We start from the raw sequence: 19,438 nt of genomic DNA, 5'->3' as shown, positions 1-19,438 counted from the left end.
TATTAAAAATATGATAAAATATTTCTTTCTTTGATTCTTCTTCTAGTTTACGGTTATTAAGAGAATTTAATATTTTTTATGTAACATACACATGTATTGGGAGAACACACACTTCCTCCATCAAGCATTTATTTGTTTTGAAATGTAACAACAAAAAACCTGTTTAAATTCATGTAACAACTGTAAACTAGAAGAATACGCAAGCAATATAATATGTACATGCAGGAAGAAATGTATTTTTTGTGTGTGTATAATTATTACCTTGGTTGTAACCGTAATAATAGAAAACTTGCATAAGATTGCTGCATGCCTGAGGAACAGAGAAAGTAATGGAATGAACAAGAAATGTCTTGCCTTTATCAGTGGTCTAATCAGTACCTGACTGCCAATGCCGAAGACCTTGGATCGATTTCAAGGTTAAGTTAACTCACGTGGGAATTTTACAGACCATGTACCTGCATGTGGTTGGAGTTCACCCATCCTCTAATGAAGTGCATAACTAAGGGCTACGTATAATGGCAGCCAGAGCATGATGCAGATCACATCACCTCCACAATGGTCAAGGTTGTAAACTTCTAAACCTCCATGGTTTGGCGCAATGTGTGGGCTATCCTTTACCTTGATCTGTTTTTAAAGTAGTTTGAACGAGGCGATATCAGAAAGTTTCGAAACTTACACAGGAATGAAACATAATACAGTGAAACCTCGATTTTATGTTTTCAGGGGACCAAGCTGAAATAGCTTAAAATGCGGGAAAACATAAAAGCGAGGAAAATTTTATAACATTTTGCTATGTTGGGACCATCAAGATTGAATGTATAATGCAGGAAAATGTAAAATCCAGGAACGCAAAATTGGGGTTCCACTGTATAGAGGTAGGATGTCTAGTGCCGGCTCCCAGAAGCATTGTGGGTCAATATATCAAGAATCATTGTGCTAAGTGAAAGTGATTCCTAGCTGCACTTTTTTTAAAGCCTACAGTATATGACTTTCTTGCCACTGAGAGTGAACTTGAACAATGTGCATCTATCGTATTCTGGATCAAAATTGGGTGCAAGATACACACAGAAATTACTTGAGCTGGCAGAAATTTGTTTTAGGAAAACCCCAAATTTCTGGGTAGCTAAGGAACATTTGCAATGAAAAATGCCATTATCTCAACACCCCACAAGAAAGCTTGATGAGTTAGAAGCGATGTGTTTTTATTTTTATGCATTTTTATTCATGACATAATGTGAGTTATTCATCTTCTTAGAAGCAAAAAGAAGATGTAGTTCAAAGACAGAAGTTTTGCCACCTTTTACGAAGCATTAAAAAAGGACTTTCAGAATGCATTTCAACAATAGTAAAATTGCTTTGATTGTTGTGTGAACTCCCAAAGGGACTAGTTTGAATGGGATGGTGGCTACTAAAATCTCAGGTTTGCGAGTCACTTTTTATAGTGCCACTTCTGGAAATATATGTCTGAATATTTTTACATCCCCTGCATGCCCAATTCGACTCTATCTGATAAATGCCCACTCAGTAGTTCAACTCATTCTATAGTGCCAGTTCAGTGGCCAGGCACATTTAGTGGAAGCCACACGATCTTGTCACCAAAAATTCCCTAGTTCAAGTCTCATCCTTGTTCTTTGTGTGTGTGTGTGTCCTTCATCGATTTTATCCAATTGCCACACATCTCCATTGTTGTGATTAGCCCAGAGTGGCAGAAATGTGATTCTAAATAACAAAAATAAAAATACAAATACAACTCCTCCCATATATTTTATAACATGTCCTCGTCAATTGTCTAGTCGAGATGGGACAGGTACTCTATTGGGGGTATTTGTCAAAATAGGCACAGTTTATCAGTAAAGTTGCGTATAAAAAATTTTTCTGGTCTGATTGTATGTTTTTCATCACAAAATTCTGCCTTTTTATTATTATTATTATTATTATTATTATAGAGAACCTAGTTTAGTAAAGTAAATGTCTACACATTCAGTTTCTTTTTCAAATCAAATCCCATTGCAGTCAACTGCTTACTTACATTAATTAGCATGTTAATGAGGGCTGAGCTGGTACTACTTTGAACCGATATTCATATTATGCCGATACTTTTCTATTTCCACTGATACTGATGTTCGAAAATTGTAACAGTTCGAAGTAGTTCAGAATATGTATTAATTTTAACACGTAGTATTCAAATGCAACTATAATACTGCTTTATAATATTCATAATTTCACATGAGATAATCATTTAATCACCAGATGCATTTTTATCCACAATGTTGTTGATGAAATAATGAAAATTATTCATTTGGCATAATTTTCAGGATACTTAGACTCTGTTTGGCATTTTTTTAGGCTTTGCGAAACACCCAGACTCCAGAAAAGTATCTGCAGGCATCAGTGATTAAATTGCTACTAATACTGATACCACTGGTCCATCCCTATTGTCTACATAGCTGCAGTAATTCTCAGCTTCAGGTCATCAATATCCACAGAACAGTCTTTGAAACCAATCATGAGAAAAGCTCCATGGTAGATGCCATTTCTCTTGTGGTGGAACTTGGTGAAATGAAGATGAACCGTTACTTTTGAAATATCCTAGTTTAACTTTCTGCTCATGCTGTGTATTTGAGAATGCATTGTAAGTTTCGCATACGTAAAGTTTGGTGTTTCCACGTTGTGAATTTGGATGTTTTCCGATTAATTTTGGATGCCCACTGCCTTCATTAACCTAGGAAGTTGCATCTGGGACAGAGATGGTAGTCCGTCACTGCTTTGCTTGTTCCTAGGTGACTGTGTTCCACCACCATCTCTGTTCCAGATGCAACATCCTCAGTTAATGAAGGCAGTGGGCATTCAAAATTAATCGGAAAACACCAAACTTTACATATCAAATACTAAAACAGTGTTTACTGCAGTCATCATGAATTGTAAGTTTCCTCATATTTAACCCTTGAAAGTGTATCGGACACATAGTGCAATCGAAGATTTTTCTTTCTGATAAGTAGTCTTCGTTAATATTTTTCTCTTATGTGGTTCAGAACTCCAAACTACTGGGTTATATTCTTTTCTCTTTCTGTTTCAGCTCCTTCACCTGGCAGTGGTGGTTTTGGTTGGTGTTCACTGGAGTTATGCTGGCATGCTCCATCAGTGTGAAATTTGTAGGATTGTTTGTGATTATTCTTGTTGGGCTCCATACCATCACTGATCTATGGGATGTTCTAGGAGATCTATCAAAACCAGTGGTAAGATGCCCTTTATTCTCCCTGTTCATATATTTAACTTTTCATATTTATTTTATTTTTGCATATATAGCCCTGTGAAGAATTTTTACCCCTCTAGCTGAAAGAAAAAGGTTTAATTTCCCTAATTGCCAATAGATGGTGCAGTTGTGGTCTTATGTCACTCACCCACACAGGTTGGAGTGTAAGGTATTCCGAATCACTTCACATCCAGCTTCTCTTCACCTTGCTGCCAGTTTAAGTGGATACCCGACGTGATGGACGAGATCAACAGGGGATAGGATTTGATTGCACATAGTGGTGACGGTTTGATTTATGTTTAGAAGTTAGTTGTTTAACTATTATTTTTCTTGTTGAGCTCAATCCGAATGATTGTCACATCAGACAAAAAGAGGGATTTATACACAGACATATTTTTATAATTAATAATAGATAATTGCCATTATATTAAAAAGACAAATCGTGGATTCAACCATGAATAAATAAATTAACAGCAGAGAGAATCACCTATTATATTGAAATAATGCCATTATTGATATTGCTTGATTGTTACTATCAAGTGTAAAATGGATCAATATCATTACAAACATTACTGTAATACTGGGTCTCCCAGAAGACTTTCCCTGATTGCAAACTTTATTCATATCCGCTATATGCAAGGTAGAGATGTGAAAGTGGTGCCAAAATGGAAAACTAACCAAGTTTTTTTTTGTTGCAGGTTTGAGTAACGTGGCTGTAGTGTAGCAGTGTCAGTGCCCAGAAAACCGGAAATGTTCACAAATCAGGAAAAAGCTTAGCATGTCCTCTGGTATCACGAGACCCGGTCACCAATAACAGTGCAGAGGAACTTTCAAATGTACAGAATTCTTTCGTCTAATATATCTGCCATCAATAAGTTGGAATTTAAAAAAATGGAATTTATCTTCATTTCCAAATCCTGTCAAGTCCAAGGAACATTGTATGGAAAGATGCCACCCGATGTCAAGAGCATTAATTCCGGATTACTAGGCACTGACACTGCTACACTACAGCCACATTACTGAAACCTGCAACAAATAAACTTGGTTAGTTTTCCAACATTTTGGCATCACTTTTACATCTCTACATTGCATATAGCGGATATGAATAAAGTTTGTAATCAGGGAAAGACTTCTGGGACACCCGGTATTTTTGGTGACAGTTTATGTATTTCATTATTGTTGTTAAATATCAAATAATTAAAATTGTTAATAAACTGTCTTCTATTATCCATTGCTTTTTCATGTTTTGATGAAAATAACAATTGCTGACTTAATACCATGAACTTTTGAGGGCCCAGTTACGCAGGTTAATAGCCATCATTTCTCTGTGTTGCGAAGGGGTGTTGTATAGCCCAATTAAACTAATGTAACATATTTCTGAGCCAGAAATAAGAGCGAGGGGATATAAGACGATGTGTAAGAAATAGATGAGAAATTAAATATATACCATGTGAGAGAAGGAAATACCAAACAGGAATAACACAACAGGCAACATTCACCACACGAGCAAAAAAAAATATATATTTTAAATGAAACAGCATTATATCATGCTGTGTGTAGATAAATAAAGAAGGTTTCTGTACAAATCATTACATATGCAGCATGGTAGTATTAAATGTTAACAATAGAACCTCTTCATTAAACTTTCAAAGTTGAGTATTGGAATTTATGTAAGAATTGGATATTTACCAGTATCAGTTCTGATGTACCAATATAGGCTAAGATTCAATATTTGACATGGACTTTATTACATCCTTAGTTTATCCTTGTGCTTCCAATAATTTCAATATAACAACAGGCAATTTAACCATTATTTTATTTCAGAGATATACAGTGAAGCATTTTCTTGCCAGAGCTGCGTGCCTTATTGTCCTGCCTTTAATGGTGTATGTTGCAGTTTTCTACATTCATTTGACAGTCCTTAGTAAAAGGTATGTGTAAATGTAAAGTATAAATGAATAAGAAAGCTGTGGTATTGTACTTGTAAAAGTACTGTGCCTCTACGGGGCAATCACAAAAGAACCAAATACTTCTGGAACATTAGCCTTGCCTTAATTATCCTGTTTCAAAGAAAATATCTTCGAAAATGTTTTGTTATGAATCTGTTGGTGGTGGTACTTCACACGTTTGTCACCAGGAGGCACTAATTTCAATATGGTGCCATATTCGAAAGATATTGGTTGATTATCTCGCTGACTGACTTGGAAATCATTGTAAAAGTAAGACTGAACCGATACCGATGCTAGGGTATCTTTATCAGCCGATACGGTATAACCAACCAAAGGTTGGGTATACATCCCCAATACATACAGGCAGCACTCCACTCCAACCAAAGTACAAGGCCAATTCAATTCAGGTAGAATTAATAGGAATAGACATTCCCAGATAGGTTAAGATTAACAGAAATTAGGCCTAATTAGTAAAAGTATGATAAAACATCAAAATATTAAGTAAATAATAAGCCCCAGACCAAAATTCATTGGTTATCAAAAAAACAACCTTTTGTTGATAGATAGAATTCAGAGAGCACATGTTACTTTTCATGCAATTTTTTTATTAATACAGATATTTTCAGGATAATATTTGTGCAAGCACAAATTAACTTGCTTTCCCTGAAAATAACTGCAAGTCACAATTATTAGTACAAATAAACCACAAAAACATCAAAAAATCGATGTTTTTGGACAAAAGACAATCGGTCTCACAGCACCAGAGCCATCTGGTGAGAGTCAGTGGAACTAGCCCTGACTAGACTGCCATCTATTGGGCTTCTCAAGGTACTTGATAAAGGCAAGTAACCCAAGGTGCTGTGAACCAATCAGATGGCCTCATGGGCGTGGATACCAGACAATACAACTGAGATAGCTTTTAACATGAGAGGAAGCCATCTTGATTTCACTTCTTGCTAACAGTTGGTACAGTGAACATCGCTCCAAGTTTTGGGCCAGAGTAGGCCAGTGGAGAGAGGACAATGGAGTCACCATTGTGTGAAATATCTAATAAGTGCTTGGGAATAGTCCTGTAGTGTATAATATGGACGAATTACAGCACTTGAAGTGCCTTAAAGTGCATGGAACCAATATCCATGAAAATTCTGAAATTCTCAAAACCACATGGTGAGGACAATGAGCCTTCAGGAAACCATGATGCTTTGTATCCAAAGACATCCATAATTAATCGGCACATCCTTTGTGATATAGCTCCCTGAAACAGTTCATTTGCAAGACAATACCCATATGTCTTAAGATACCGCTATATTTTTAGTGTAAATTCACAGAAAATCTCCCCATTTATAGTTGGAGTGACAAGTGTGTGCAACAAGGCCCAGGTGTGATAAGGTGAATGCAGAATATGTAAGTACCATGTTTTTGTTACCCATTTGTTGGTTCCATATGTAAAATCAAACCTATAAGTTTGTGCAGTGCTTGTATATAGTTAAATGTAACAATACCCCGAATATTAAATGTGTCTTTCCAACATCTTGATTTATCAATTCATATTTGGGCGGGTAAGTCCGGGAAGCGTACCTCTCGCTCCGGAATAACTAGGCTGAAAGTCCCTATGATAAACCAGCAATCATTCCTCGGAATGGATGCTGGTCTACTGGGGACATCCTCCATGTTAATGGTCACTGGAGGACAGCGTAGAGCTGCACGGGGATGGGTGCGTCCAGGTTGCACAGCAGAGTAGTTTCATAGGTTCAATCAAGCCCAGAGTGGGTGAGTAGGTTAGGTTAACCTATCCTATTGTTCGGCAACGTAACCTGGAGGCACGTATCCCTGGACCAGCCGCGTAGACGAAGCCATTCAACTCCCGAATATATCGTCTGTCTTTTGTCTCTCGCGCGCGGATCGCAAGATTATGAGACTCAATACCGGCACTCCCCAAATATGAATACCAGATCAAGGTCGCTGGAACGGCCAGCAGGTCGTGGGTTCCCACCCAACAGTAGTGCAAGTACCAGTAGTAACCCCCAACTTGACCTCATTGTGGCAATGCTCCAGGAGCAAGCGAAAGTCTCTGAAAAGGTTAGTCAGAAACTTGATGCACAGGGTCAGAAACTTGAAGCACAGGGTCAGAAAATTGATGCTCAGGGTAGGGAATTTGCCAAGGCATCGGCGGAAGTAAATCAGAAACTTGAAGCCGTAAGGACGGATTTCCAGGCCAGACTGGACTCCATCCAACATGCCACCACGAAGACCTCAGAATTGTTAACTAAGCAAGTAGCGACCAACACCAATAGAATTAACCAAATAGAGATCCAATGTAATGACTTAGAGTCAAGGTTAGAAAGGGATTTCACACAAGTGTCAGGCCAGATTTCGCAACTGAGGGAACTCGTTGGTGAAGTGCAAGGTGGTGACAATCAGACCACCACAGCTCAGATTCTAGGGAGGTTAGATGCCCTAGAAAATATATGCAGAGAGCTCACTTGCAGTGACCACATGGTTACGATCGAGAACAGGGTTCTCGAGCAAGTGAGGAAGGAAATGCCGAACTGTCAGGCGGAAGGCCGCAGATCGCATGAATGCATTTCCGAGGGCCAAGTCACTGAGCAGCGCACCTCCTCACAACAAAGGGTTGGTGAGGAGCAGCTGCCAGCAGAACAAGGGTCTGACAATGCAAGCCTGATGAGGATTCTTGCTTGCCTGGAAGGGATGGAGAGACGAATTACTCAGTCCGCCCTTCCGCTGATGTCAGCTACCAAGCCCGTCTCACCTGCACGGAATGTGTCTGTCCACCAGGCCTTGTACCAAGCCAAACGACGACCTAAGGGTTACGAAAGCTCTGACCAGAGTAGTGGCTATGTGTCTCCCCCTAACAAGTACCACCCACTTGGTAACTCCCCGGAATCCAATTCCGAAAGCTCGGACGCCGAAGTCCGCAGCCAGAGGAAGAGGAAGAACCGGAGGAGGAACAAGAGCAAACCTAGGGTTAGGTTTGCTGATCTCAAACAGCTCCCAACCTTTAACGGGCAGGGGAACAGGCTGGCCTCCGATTTTGTGCAGGAGTTTGAGAGAGATCTCACTCTCCTGGAGGTAGATTTGGCGGATGCCCTCCAAATAATCTCGTTCTGTCTACGGGACGAGGCAGGGCAGTGGTACGAGAGGAACGAACGAAAGTTCAAGTCCTACACGGATTTCAAAAGGCAGTTCCTCTCATATTTCCAAGGGGATGGGTGGAGAGCTTCTTCCCTTGCGAAGGCCCTCAACGAAAGGTACAACCCATCCCAGCACAGATCAGTGCACAAATATTTCTGGCGCCAAGTCAAAATGATTAGGCTTGCGTTGCCAGAAATCGCCGACAACCAGGTTTTCACCCACGTTGTGCAACAGCTGCCGCGCAGCTTGAAGGACCAGTTAATCCTGGCTCCCTTCGTCTCTCTTCAGGAGGTGGCCAACTCCATACTTCGGTATGAGAGTGTGCAAGTGCCACAATATCCTGAGAGGGAAGTTGCAAGGCCAGCACGACCCAATTATGGGAAAACCACGACTCGCATTAACCGGACCTATGTGAGTCGTGGTCAGGGTGAAGCGAGCGGTTCGTCCAAAAAGGAGGACGCTCACATGTGCAAATCTGCGAGGGGCTCCCGGCCTAAGGAGTACCCGAACAGAAAGGTAGACCGGAGAAAGGGTGGAACGTCCCAGCGTAAGAGTTCCGCCAGCTCACACGGGTCTTCCGAGCATCTCGCTGAGGTGCATCCAAATGTGCACAACCAGGGAAACTAGGTAGGCAACGTCCTGACGTGGGGAAGGGTGATGCCAAACCTAAACCTATCCCACAATGTTCAGATTCATGCAAGCACACTCCACTGATAAATCAATATCAGGCAGTAGGTGACTCAATGTTGTCACGTCTTGCGCAAAGAAAATTCGGGTATCCTGTCCAAAGAGACAGTGATGGTAATTACCACATCGGACTTTGCATATCTGGACAAACCTCAGCGCAGTTGCTCAGTGCTTTGAGAAGGGAAAAGTGTGTTCATGAAAATGTGTTATTAATGGTATCCACAAATGATATGCTCCGAGGGAAGGACACCAACCAGGTGTTCCGGAACCTCCAGGATATCATTTACACCCTAAAGAGGAAAGGTGCTCAGAAGGTCATTGTTCTGACTCCTCCACCAGTTCCCAGGTTAGCCAATGAGAACCGACACAGGTTCTGGGCCATGTATGACTCATTGATTGCAAAAATATTATCCCTTGATGATAATAGCAATGTAAGGGTTCTGGATTCCTCATCGAAATTTGTGCACAAGGGCCAAGAAATGAACATGTCGCTGTTCGAAGAAACCATGGGTTACGGTCAAAACATGAGACCCGACCTGGTTCACTTCAGCCCACGAGGTATGGATGCCATACTCAATGCACTCGATGAGGTAAAATGGTTCACCAAACCAGGTCACACACCCAAGGGTAGACAAATGGAATCTCAACAGAGCGAGATGAATGCCATTCTGCCCTATGAGCAACCCTCGGGAAACTAGCCTGTGCTATTCTCGCTGGGGGTGATGGTGGCCAGGGTGTAACAATTCCTACTCGGTTAGTAAGCATGGAATGTAATAGTGAGGAAACTCATTGATATATGTTTTGTACATTTTTCACTTCCCCAAAGAATCATAGTAGACAATGGTCCTCAGTTAGGGCCAAGCAATTCACTCAGGAACCCAATTAGGGAACACTTTCATATTCCTACAGGTGAACAAACCGAATGGGATCAGCAATTGTTCATGGCTGTATCCCGGACGGCCGAAAGGCGAAACAAAGCCAACAATAAGGTAAATGAATCACAGCAAAACAGGACTGTGATCAAAGTGTATGATTTAGTTTTTCTTAAATCCCATCTCCAAAGCAAAGCTCTAGAGGGACAGACCCACAAATTGTTCCACACCTTCTTCGGTCCATTAGTTTGTAGTGATCAGGTGAAGGATAACATATTTAATCTTGTTCATTGTGTTAGCGGTAAGAGCCTACCCAACCAACATGTCAATAACATGAAGTTGTGGAGGTGTAGCTATAAGGTGTATAGTCATTACATTGAGAAGCTCAGACTACTACATCCGGTGTTAGCATCGAGAGTACCTCAAAGAAGTTAATTCAAGCCAAGGGGCCTCTGAATTCAACGAGGACTCAACCTCAATCCCGACGGGGTGCAGCCGTTTCCCTACGACTTGCTTTGTTGGTAAGACGAGTAACTGCGCACAAATGGCTCCACCCTCGTACCCTTGTGATACTTCCCCATGGAAACTGTAGATGTCTGCTCGTCAGCTCTACGTTTCTTCCTAAACCCGATATCAGTAGGACCTAGGAGAGAAGTACGCGACGGTACGGCTCCTGCGCTATAGTATTAGTCGCATAAGAGGTATTGGTATCCCTCTAGCGCATCCAGGGTAAGACGCACGGATAGGAGTGTACAACAGGTACAAGATGAGGAGAAAAAGCTACACATTTTTTGAACACTAGTATTAATATATGTTAAAGGTCAGAGGTTTTGTGGAAGAGGTTCTGTCTGGTCTGTGACATTCACCCATTTGTACATAGGGTAGAAAATTTTTTGTCAAGATCATGTAAGGGATTATTTTATCATTGTATGCAAAAGTCAATTTCATTGTTGTATACAAAAGCCTATTTCATTGTTGTGTACAAAAGTATTATTTCATTGTTGTATACAGAAGCCTATTTCATTGTTGTATACAAAAATATTATTTCAGTATTATATGCCAAGGCAATTTCATTGTGGTATAAAGGGTAATTTCATTATTGTCGACCAGGGCCATTTCTTTGTTGGACACAAAAGTGAGTCCAACCGTCATATAGAGATTTATTTCCCTATGAGTACAAATCTATGCTAGATCACTCACTACCAATCAAGCAAAATATTGTTTAGCAATCATTGGGTATTTGCACTACCGATGGGTTAGGTTCGACCAAACCAGGGTTAGCGGTAATAGAAATATGCAAGCACCCCCAAACATATAGGGTTGTTTATGAGGAACAACCCAAAACCAACAAGGGTAAGGTCAAAGCCTGCGTGTGAAGTGGGGCCAGTGAGTACATCACTCCAACTCCCCCTCAGTGTCACCACAAAACCCCGGAGCAAACATACAAAAGTGCATGGTGTCATAGGCAGCAGCAGACCCCCAAGCATATTATACCAGGAACTAGAGACAATCTTTTCAGCGTTCCAGCAATATGGGGAAGCAGGGAGTGTGTCAGGGGTTCGTAATCGAACATTGACATCCAGAAACGAACCACCATGACAATCCTACAGACTTCACAAAATGAGTGCATTCCACAGATTGTACACAATCCCAATGGGCAGCCAGGTCGAAGCATTGCTCGGCCAAGCGAGCAACAAAGACTTTTGATGGCAACGCAAAGTGCACAAAGCCAGGCGACAGGGATCTCCACCTAAGGAGATATTGAAGAACAATTGTGAGGTGATCAAATGTGGACAACATACCAAGGTGTATGGTGAACATTTTTTGAAGGTACTGCACCCTCAAGTGAATGAGGGGCAGATACATTAGATACGTACCTAAAAACTTCTAAGCAATTCAGTTCGAATACAAAAACTGTATTCAGTGCGACAAAAAGCAGACATAACATGAATAACTAAAATCATTTATTGAAAACTTTTAAGTGTGTGTTATATTAACCATGTATATACCGTCTAGGAAATCGTTCGATATATCGAACAGAACAATATCTCAAACATATATCCAAGTGACGGGCAAGAATAATTGCAAATTTATTTTTCTTTCATGTATATGTTCTTTTCGGACCAGCGTGGTCATAACAATTCAGTGTGTATATAAATATTTTGTGTATGTATTTGGGTATAGTGTAGTAAAGGGTAAAGAAAAATGATCCGCTTCACGTATCCTTTTTCTTTTCCCGAGGGCCCGGGATATGTATATCCAACCAAAGGTTGGGTATACATCCCCAATACATACAGGCAGCACTCCACTCCAACCAAAGTACAAGGCCAATTCAATTCAGGTAGAATTAATAGGAATAGACATTCCCAGATAGGTTAAGATTAACAGAAATTAGGCCTAATTAGTAAAAGTATGATAAAACATCAAAATATTAAGTAAATAATAAGCCCCAGACCAAAATTCATTGGTTATCAAAAAAACAACCTTTTGTTGATAGATAGAATTCAGAGAGCACATGTTACTTTTCATGCAATTTTTTTATTAATACAGATATTTTCAGGATAATATTTGTGCAAGCACAAATTAACTTGCTTTCCCTGAAAATAACTGCAAGTCACAATTATTAGTACAAATAAACCACAAAAACATCAAAAAATCGATGTTTTTGGACAAAAGACAATCGGTCTCACAGCACCAGAGCCATCTGGTGAGAGTCAGTGGAACTAGCCCTGACTAGACTGCCATCTATTGGGCTTCTCAAGGTACTTGATAAAGGCAAGTAACCCAAGGTGCTGTGAACCAATCAGATGGCCTCATGGGCGTGGATACCAGACAATACAACTGAGATAGCTTTTAACATGAGAGGAAGCCATCTTGATTTCACTTCTTGCTAACAGTTGGTACAGTGAACATCGCTCCAAGTTTTGGGCCAGAGTAGGCCAGTGGAGAGAGGACAATGGAGTCACCATTGTGTGAAATATCTAATAAGTGCTTGGGAATAGTCCTGTAGTGTATAATATGGACGAATTACAGCACTTGAAGTGCCTTAAAGTGCATGGAACCAATATCCATGAAAATTCTGAAATTCTCAAAACCACATGGTGAGGACAATGAGCCTTCAGGAAACCATGATGCTTTGTATCCAAAGACATCCATAATTAATCGGCACATCCTTTGTGATATAGCTCCCTGAAACAGTTCATTTGCAAGACAATACCCATATGTCTTAAGATACCGCTATATTTTTAGTGTAAATTCACAGAAAATCTCCCCATTTATAGTTGGAGTGACAAGTGTGTGCAACAAGGCCCAGGTGTGATAAGGTGAATGCAGAATATGTAAGTACCATGTTTTTGTTACCCATTTGTTGGTTCCATATGTAAAATCAAACCTATAAGTTTGTGCAGTGCTTGTATATAGTTAAATGTAACAATACCCCGAATATTAAATGTGTCTTTCCAACATCTTGATTTATCAATTCATATTTGGGCGGGTAAGTCCGGGAAGCGTACCTCTCGCTCCGGAATAACTAGGCTGAAAGTCCCTATGATAAACCAGCAATCATTCCTCGGAATGGATGCTGGTCTACTGGGGACATCCTCCATGTTAATGGTCACTGGAGGACAGCGTAGAGCTGCACGGGGATGGGTGCGTCCAGGTTGCACAGCAGAGTAGTTTCATAGGTTCAATCAAGCCCAGAGTGGGTGAGTAGGTTAGGTTAACCTATCCTATTGTTCGGCAACGTAACCTGGAGGCACGTATCCCTGGACCAGCCGCGTAGACGAAGCCATTCAACTCCCGAATATATCGTCTGTCTTTTGTCTCTCGCGTGCGGATCGCAACGGGATGACCTTCCACATAGGTGCCCAAAAGTCAACCTCACTTCCACGTAGTACACCCTGGACTGCATTTTGCAGACAAACGAGGCTCTGGCAACTGGCCCTATGGCCAGTATAATTTTGTGTGTTGTTCTGTTTTGTTGTCCTTGTGTGTGCTGAGTGAGTGCCTCTTTACAGCCTCAGTAACACAACACTGCAATTATGCTATTTCAGTTATAGTAAGGGGCTGGATGTGTCGGGTGCAAAATAGCCTAAGTGCTGATGCACCCAAAATTTTATATATAAATTTTAAAAAATGAAGTTATCGCATAATTGTGTTCTTTACATGCTTTGGATAAGGTAAGGGGCTGAACCCCGTATAACGTGACAGGTGCAAAATAGCCTTTAAATGTTGACGCACCCAAAAAATTTAATTCAAATCAAATCAGAATTTATCGTCTGATACCAGTGGTATTGGTATCAGAAAGTATTGGTCAGAATTTATTTACTGATACCGGCTATACGTTTCCGGCATTTTGGTTTTTCACAGGGTCTGCAAAAATGGCAAGCAAGTTAATATTCTGATGTAATTCTGTTGTATTACCAACCACAGTAATATGATATAATAAATCATGAGACCAGCTGGAAGTTAGAGCAGCAGGTGGCAGAAGGGAAATCATCAACATTAAGGCAGTTGTCGAAGAGGGAACTTTTATCAGCAGTGTGAAAAAGAAAAATCATCCTTGCATTATCTTTTACCATGCAACAGACAATAATAGGGGCAATATTTCCTATCCAGACAGCTGCATTCAAACAAGAAAGAGGGACCTGAATTCTGCAATTATCACATTACCATGCACACCAGTAGCGGATAATGAGCTGTTGTAGGAGAAGGAAGGGGGTCAATTTTCTTTTACTTATCATGAGGTTTTTGTTCGTTTTGAAGAAGGTATTCTGAACTGGTTGCTTTTTTTTAGATGCCAAAGGAAAGGAGTCCGTGTGCGCACACGAGCAAGAAAATCGTGGCCGAAACAATTAGCAATGGACCCCCCCCCCCCCCCCCCCCCGTTTGCTGATAGGAAAAGGGGAGAAGTCACTCAGACAACAAAACACTGTTTTGGCAAATTTTATGACCGGCACAGTTGGGAAACATATGAAGCGGGCGGGAAACTGGAGTTGCAACATACGTAAGATCGACATCAACTTTTGCGGGAAACCTAGATGACAAAGCATTAAGCAGGTTGACGATATTTAGTTGGCCAATGCAGCTTTGATTATCTGTAACAGTTTCCCTTTTTTTATGAAGTTCTACAGGGCACAAAGAACACGCCTTTAATGAAAGTGGTTACCAGAAGTTGTCAGCTACCAGGCCAAAAGTTGCTCGCTCACAGGAAATTGCTGTATCTCGAGCTCAGAGCTAGACAGATGGGTGAGACTTCCAGGCGCCACGCACTTGTATTTTGGAACATTCCTGCGATCTTATCTCGCATTTCTCATGTAGCACTGGTGAATATTTCCAAGGTGGTGCATTCAGCGGGGAAAGAGCTTGAACTTCCATGCACATTGACAAAGAATGTCAATGTCCAGCGGGCATTTCGGGCTGCTTCCCTCGAGTTGTCAGCAGCTCTTAGGACAAGGAAACATGTCAAGGTCAAGTTAAAATAACGTCCAAGCTCTCTCCACATTCGATCTTCTCTTGTCGACTTACGCAGGTCGCAGGTGTCTACTTCGAATTAAGCGAAACCAGTTTTGCGGAAGGGTCTTGTAAACAACTTCGTATTAAAAATTATCCGTACTGAAATACATTATAAATCCTATCTTATCGGCTGGGGAATGGGAAGAATTTCGGATTAAAGGATACTTCGTATTAACCAATATCGTATTAACGAGGTTTTCCTGTACATCTTTTATTACTTCGTATGTTTTACTAGCAACAGAATCTGGAGTAACTAAATCCCTTAAAACATCATATAAATTTCTTCCACAGAATGCAATAAAATTACTAATTTGCTTTTCCTTTGGAATGCCATTAGCAACACAAATCTGTTCAAACCGCTCCAAATACGAATCAATGTTACCTTTATCCACATCGAAAGGTTCCACAATATGTCGTTGAATCTCATCCTCATTCCCAAATTGTTGTATTACCAACCACGGTAATATGATATAATAAATCACGTGGGTTCGATTTTATACAAAATAATAATTTAATTATAATAAGAATATACAACATCGCTAACTCCATGCTTGACAATCCAAATCAACAAAACAATTGAACATCTATATTCAATGATATAATAACATCATAGATGTTTCACAATCTAGCTACTGCACGTTTCCGGCATTTTGGTTTTTCACAGGGTCTGCAAAAATGGCAAGCAAGTTAATATTCTGATGTAATTCTTGAATATTGTAAACCAAAGTGTGTGGTAAATTGATGCATGTTATTTGAGTTGAATACTTACATGCTTCTATTAATCAGTATCTTGAATACCTTTTAATAATTTCAATTTTCGAGCAGCGGTATCAGTATGATGAGAATATTGGCAGCATTGGTATGGGCAGTGGCGTGGTGTTATGACTTTTTCAAAAGTGTTACCGGCCATCGAATGTTATCATCTCCACCCTACCCCCCCCCCCCCCCCCCCGGCCCCTCAAAAAAACATGCCTTTGATCTGGAATTTTGTTCATGCAATCCGCTCAATGATTTAGCCACAATCACTCCTAGAAAGAACTACCACTCATGAGAGAGTTACCGCGAAAATCCAGTGAATAATGGTCGAACCTTGTCAACCATCTCTGTTTCTTTGCAAAGAGATGGAAAGGGGAAGAAGAACCACACATTTCTCGGATCAGTTTGATGTTTCTGCAATGAGCAGACGACAGAATTTCCCTCCTTCAGCGGTGGAAGGGAAGTCCAGATGTACGTACTACCGTTGCCAACTTAGTTTTTTGGAGCAAGGTTTGTCCAAATCACGAATCACATCAAGTACTTATATCTCTGTCTATTACATAAACGGTCTCAGTTGTAGTTAAATCCAGCTTTGGCTTTGCAGTCTAGCTCTTGTTGCTTCAGAGAAATAGTATCCCCGTTTTAGGCAGGGTTTAGCTCTTTTCTGGAAATCCAATGTGACAACACTTGCCGATCTGGTAGGCCGCAACGGCAACTGCCCCTAAACAGGCATATGAATAACCCCCTAGCACACCTGCCTCTAAGTCTTTCCCCACTGTTGCCTTGCATTGGCTCCTCTTGTTGCCTCTTGAGGGTAGCAGAACGGCTTGTCTCTTCGCTTTTGTCAGCTGCAGAAAAAATGTCCTCTGCAATATACACTCAAATGCAACCCTGTCCGTTAACTTATTTAACAATGTTGTTATTTTATTGAGAAAAAAACTTTTTAATTTCTTTGCATTTTGCTGTTACCTGCGGTAACACCAGTTACGTGCACACCTCTGGGTGTGCGGATTGTATTGGTTCAAAGTACTATCAACTCAACCCAACTAAAAAGGTCATGGAAAGGACAGGTATTTCCACAAACATATTTTAGATCTTGGAAACATTAATAGAATATAAATGTGACTGTTCCATATACCATAAAAAAATGATTTTCCGCATATTTATGAACCCCATCTTTGATACAACAGTTGCTCTTGATCAAGAAGATTATTTGCAGCTGGAAGCCAATGCTTTCACATTTCCTTTAAGAATTCACAGAAAACAGGACACAGAACTAAAATAAAATATTACACAATTGTCTGAATGCATATTTGAAAATATTTAAAAATAAAGAAAAAAAAAAGTAAAATGAATGGAACTAGAACTTTAGTATTTTTGGGGGAAAATGCTAAAATATTAATGAGTTTTTCACATATAATAAAGGAAATTATGAAATTGTGTTTATGATTTTTAGGAAATATATCAAAATCAGAAATTTATCATAAATATTAAATATAATTTCATCTACCATAATTTGATATTATTTTTATTTGTACCCTCATATCTTGCAGTGGGAAGCAGTTTTGCACTTTGCCATCGCCAAATCCTGGTTAGATATATAGTTCTTAATTTAGTTCCTAATTTTAATAAAATGTAAATTTATATCTTGTTAACCACTCAGTATTAAACTATAACTGCATATTTTCAGTGGAAATGGAGATGGATTCTACAGTTCAGCATTTCAGTCCAAGTTAGAAGGAAATTCTTTGCATAATGCAAGCATGCCACGTGGTAAGAAAAATTGTTTCTTAGTTTTATTTTATATGAATTATTAAATAACTGATGATAATGATTAATCATTTACATCATATTTATATTTCAGTATTCACACTTCAATATAACAAAATCATATATATTATGTAAACTAGCAGTACTCTGTATTGTTAATTATCGTTCTTCTTTAATAACTGCCCACACCAATCTTTCTATCAAATTTGTACTAATAAGCACTATACAGTAACCAAAAATAATAATACTAATAAGCTCCTTCAATATCTGTACAGATAAAACTGTAATTGATTCTCCAAATCTTGCAGTATGCATTTTTTGTATGATTTTATGAGAATGATAAGTTAATAATAAGAAAAAATTATGTGATATACAGTAAAACCTCGTTAATCTAGACTAATCGGGGAATAAGTTGACTGGTTTAACTAAAGTCCGGATTAACTAAAATAACAGTAGAAAGTGCATTAAAACACGTTTATTATGCTGTATTTAAAGGGCATAGGCCTAAATACACTATACAGTACAGTACAAAGTCTGCGGGCAACAGAATTTCATCAGTGGTTGACTGCCTTTTCTTTGGGAAGTTCTCTTGTTGACTTCTAGTCACATTTAAAACCTTTCATTCTGCTTGCTTTTTTTTTTCTCGCCTGTCCGGATTAAGCGAAGTCCAGCTTATTGGGGTCCTGATTAACGAGGTTTTACTGTATCTTCATATTTTGAAATTTTCAAGAATATACAATAGTTAGAGGCATGCATATTTCGTTTTTGACGTAAACACGAAATGTAAAATAACACATTGTAGTGTTATTTTTTTCATGTTTCTGAAAGATGTGGGGTGCATTTTCCCACCCTGTTTTGTCACGAAATAATGCGAAATAAACTGCAAAATGCGATTATAAATTATAAATGTGATTATAAATGTGAGATGTTTATGAATTGGCGATAAGGATTGATTGATTTGCTTTATTTTACTACACTTCTCTGCCACTTTTGGCTAATTGCAAAAATAAGTAGTAGTGATAATATGATAAAATTGATAAAGGAACACTCACAAATAATACCCATGCCAGGATTCGAATTCAGGACCCCTGGCTGACTGTGGTAAAGAGTGAGTGGATCCACAGCCCTCAACCTCAGGATCAACAACCACCATTCCACCCAAAACCTGGAGTTCACTATGTAGATTTTCAGCGAAAAATGCAGGCTCGACCAGGACTCGAACCCGGTTCTCTGGCATACTGTGCCATTGCTCTAACCACTGAGCTACCAAGCCGGCCTGGTCTCACCTGATTTTATGCTATCGCTGTTTTACCTGTGTGAAATCGTCTCTGCAAGTGCTACTGCAACGGGATCTGTTGCCTTTGAAACACTATAGACGTTGACGTTGCCTGTGTGAAATCGTCTCTGTCCTGGTCGAGCCTGCATTTTTTGCTGAAAATCTACATAGTACATCTTCTGTGTGTACCTAATTTAATGGACTGGAG

The 19,438-nt window shown here is 39.7% G+C and overlaps 1 protein-coding gene across 1 annotated transcript in view; it reads left to right on the top strand.

Moving 5' to 3' along the window:
* tw (Protein O-mannosyl-transferase 2) overlaps positions 1 to 19,438 on the top strand; it is a 55,847-nt gene that overhangs the window by 20,057 nt on the left and 16,352 nt on the right. The window contains exons 7-9 of the mRNA XM_083137929.1: positions 3,077 to 3,236; positions 5,078 to 5,184; positions 17,875 to 17,957. Coding sequence (XP_082994055.1) covers positions 3,077 to 3,236; positions 5,078 to 5,184; positions 17,875 to 17,957 — 350 coding nt within the window. The remainder of the gene's footprint in view (positions 1 to 3,076; positions 3,237 to 5,077; positions 5,185 to 17,874; positions 17,958 to 19,438) is intronic.

Source organism: Lepisma saccharinum, chromosome 16, assembly GCF_977018435.1.
Source record: "Lepisma saccharinum chromosome 16, izLepSacc3.1, whole genome shotgun sequence".
In the NCBI taxonomy this organism is placed as follows: domain Eukaryota; kingdom Metazoa; phylum Arthropoda; class Insecta; order Zygentoma; family Lepismatidae; genus Lepisma; species Lepisma saccharinum.
This window is presented reverse-complemented; position numbering and strand designations above follow the sequence as displayed.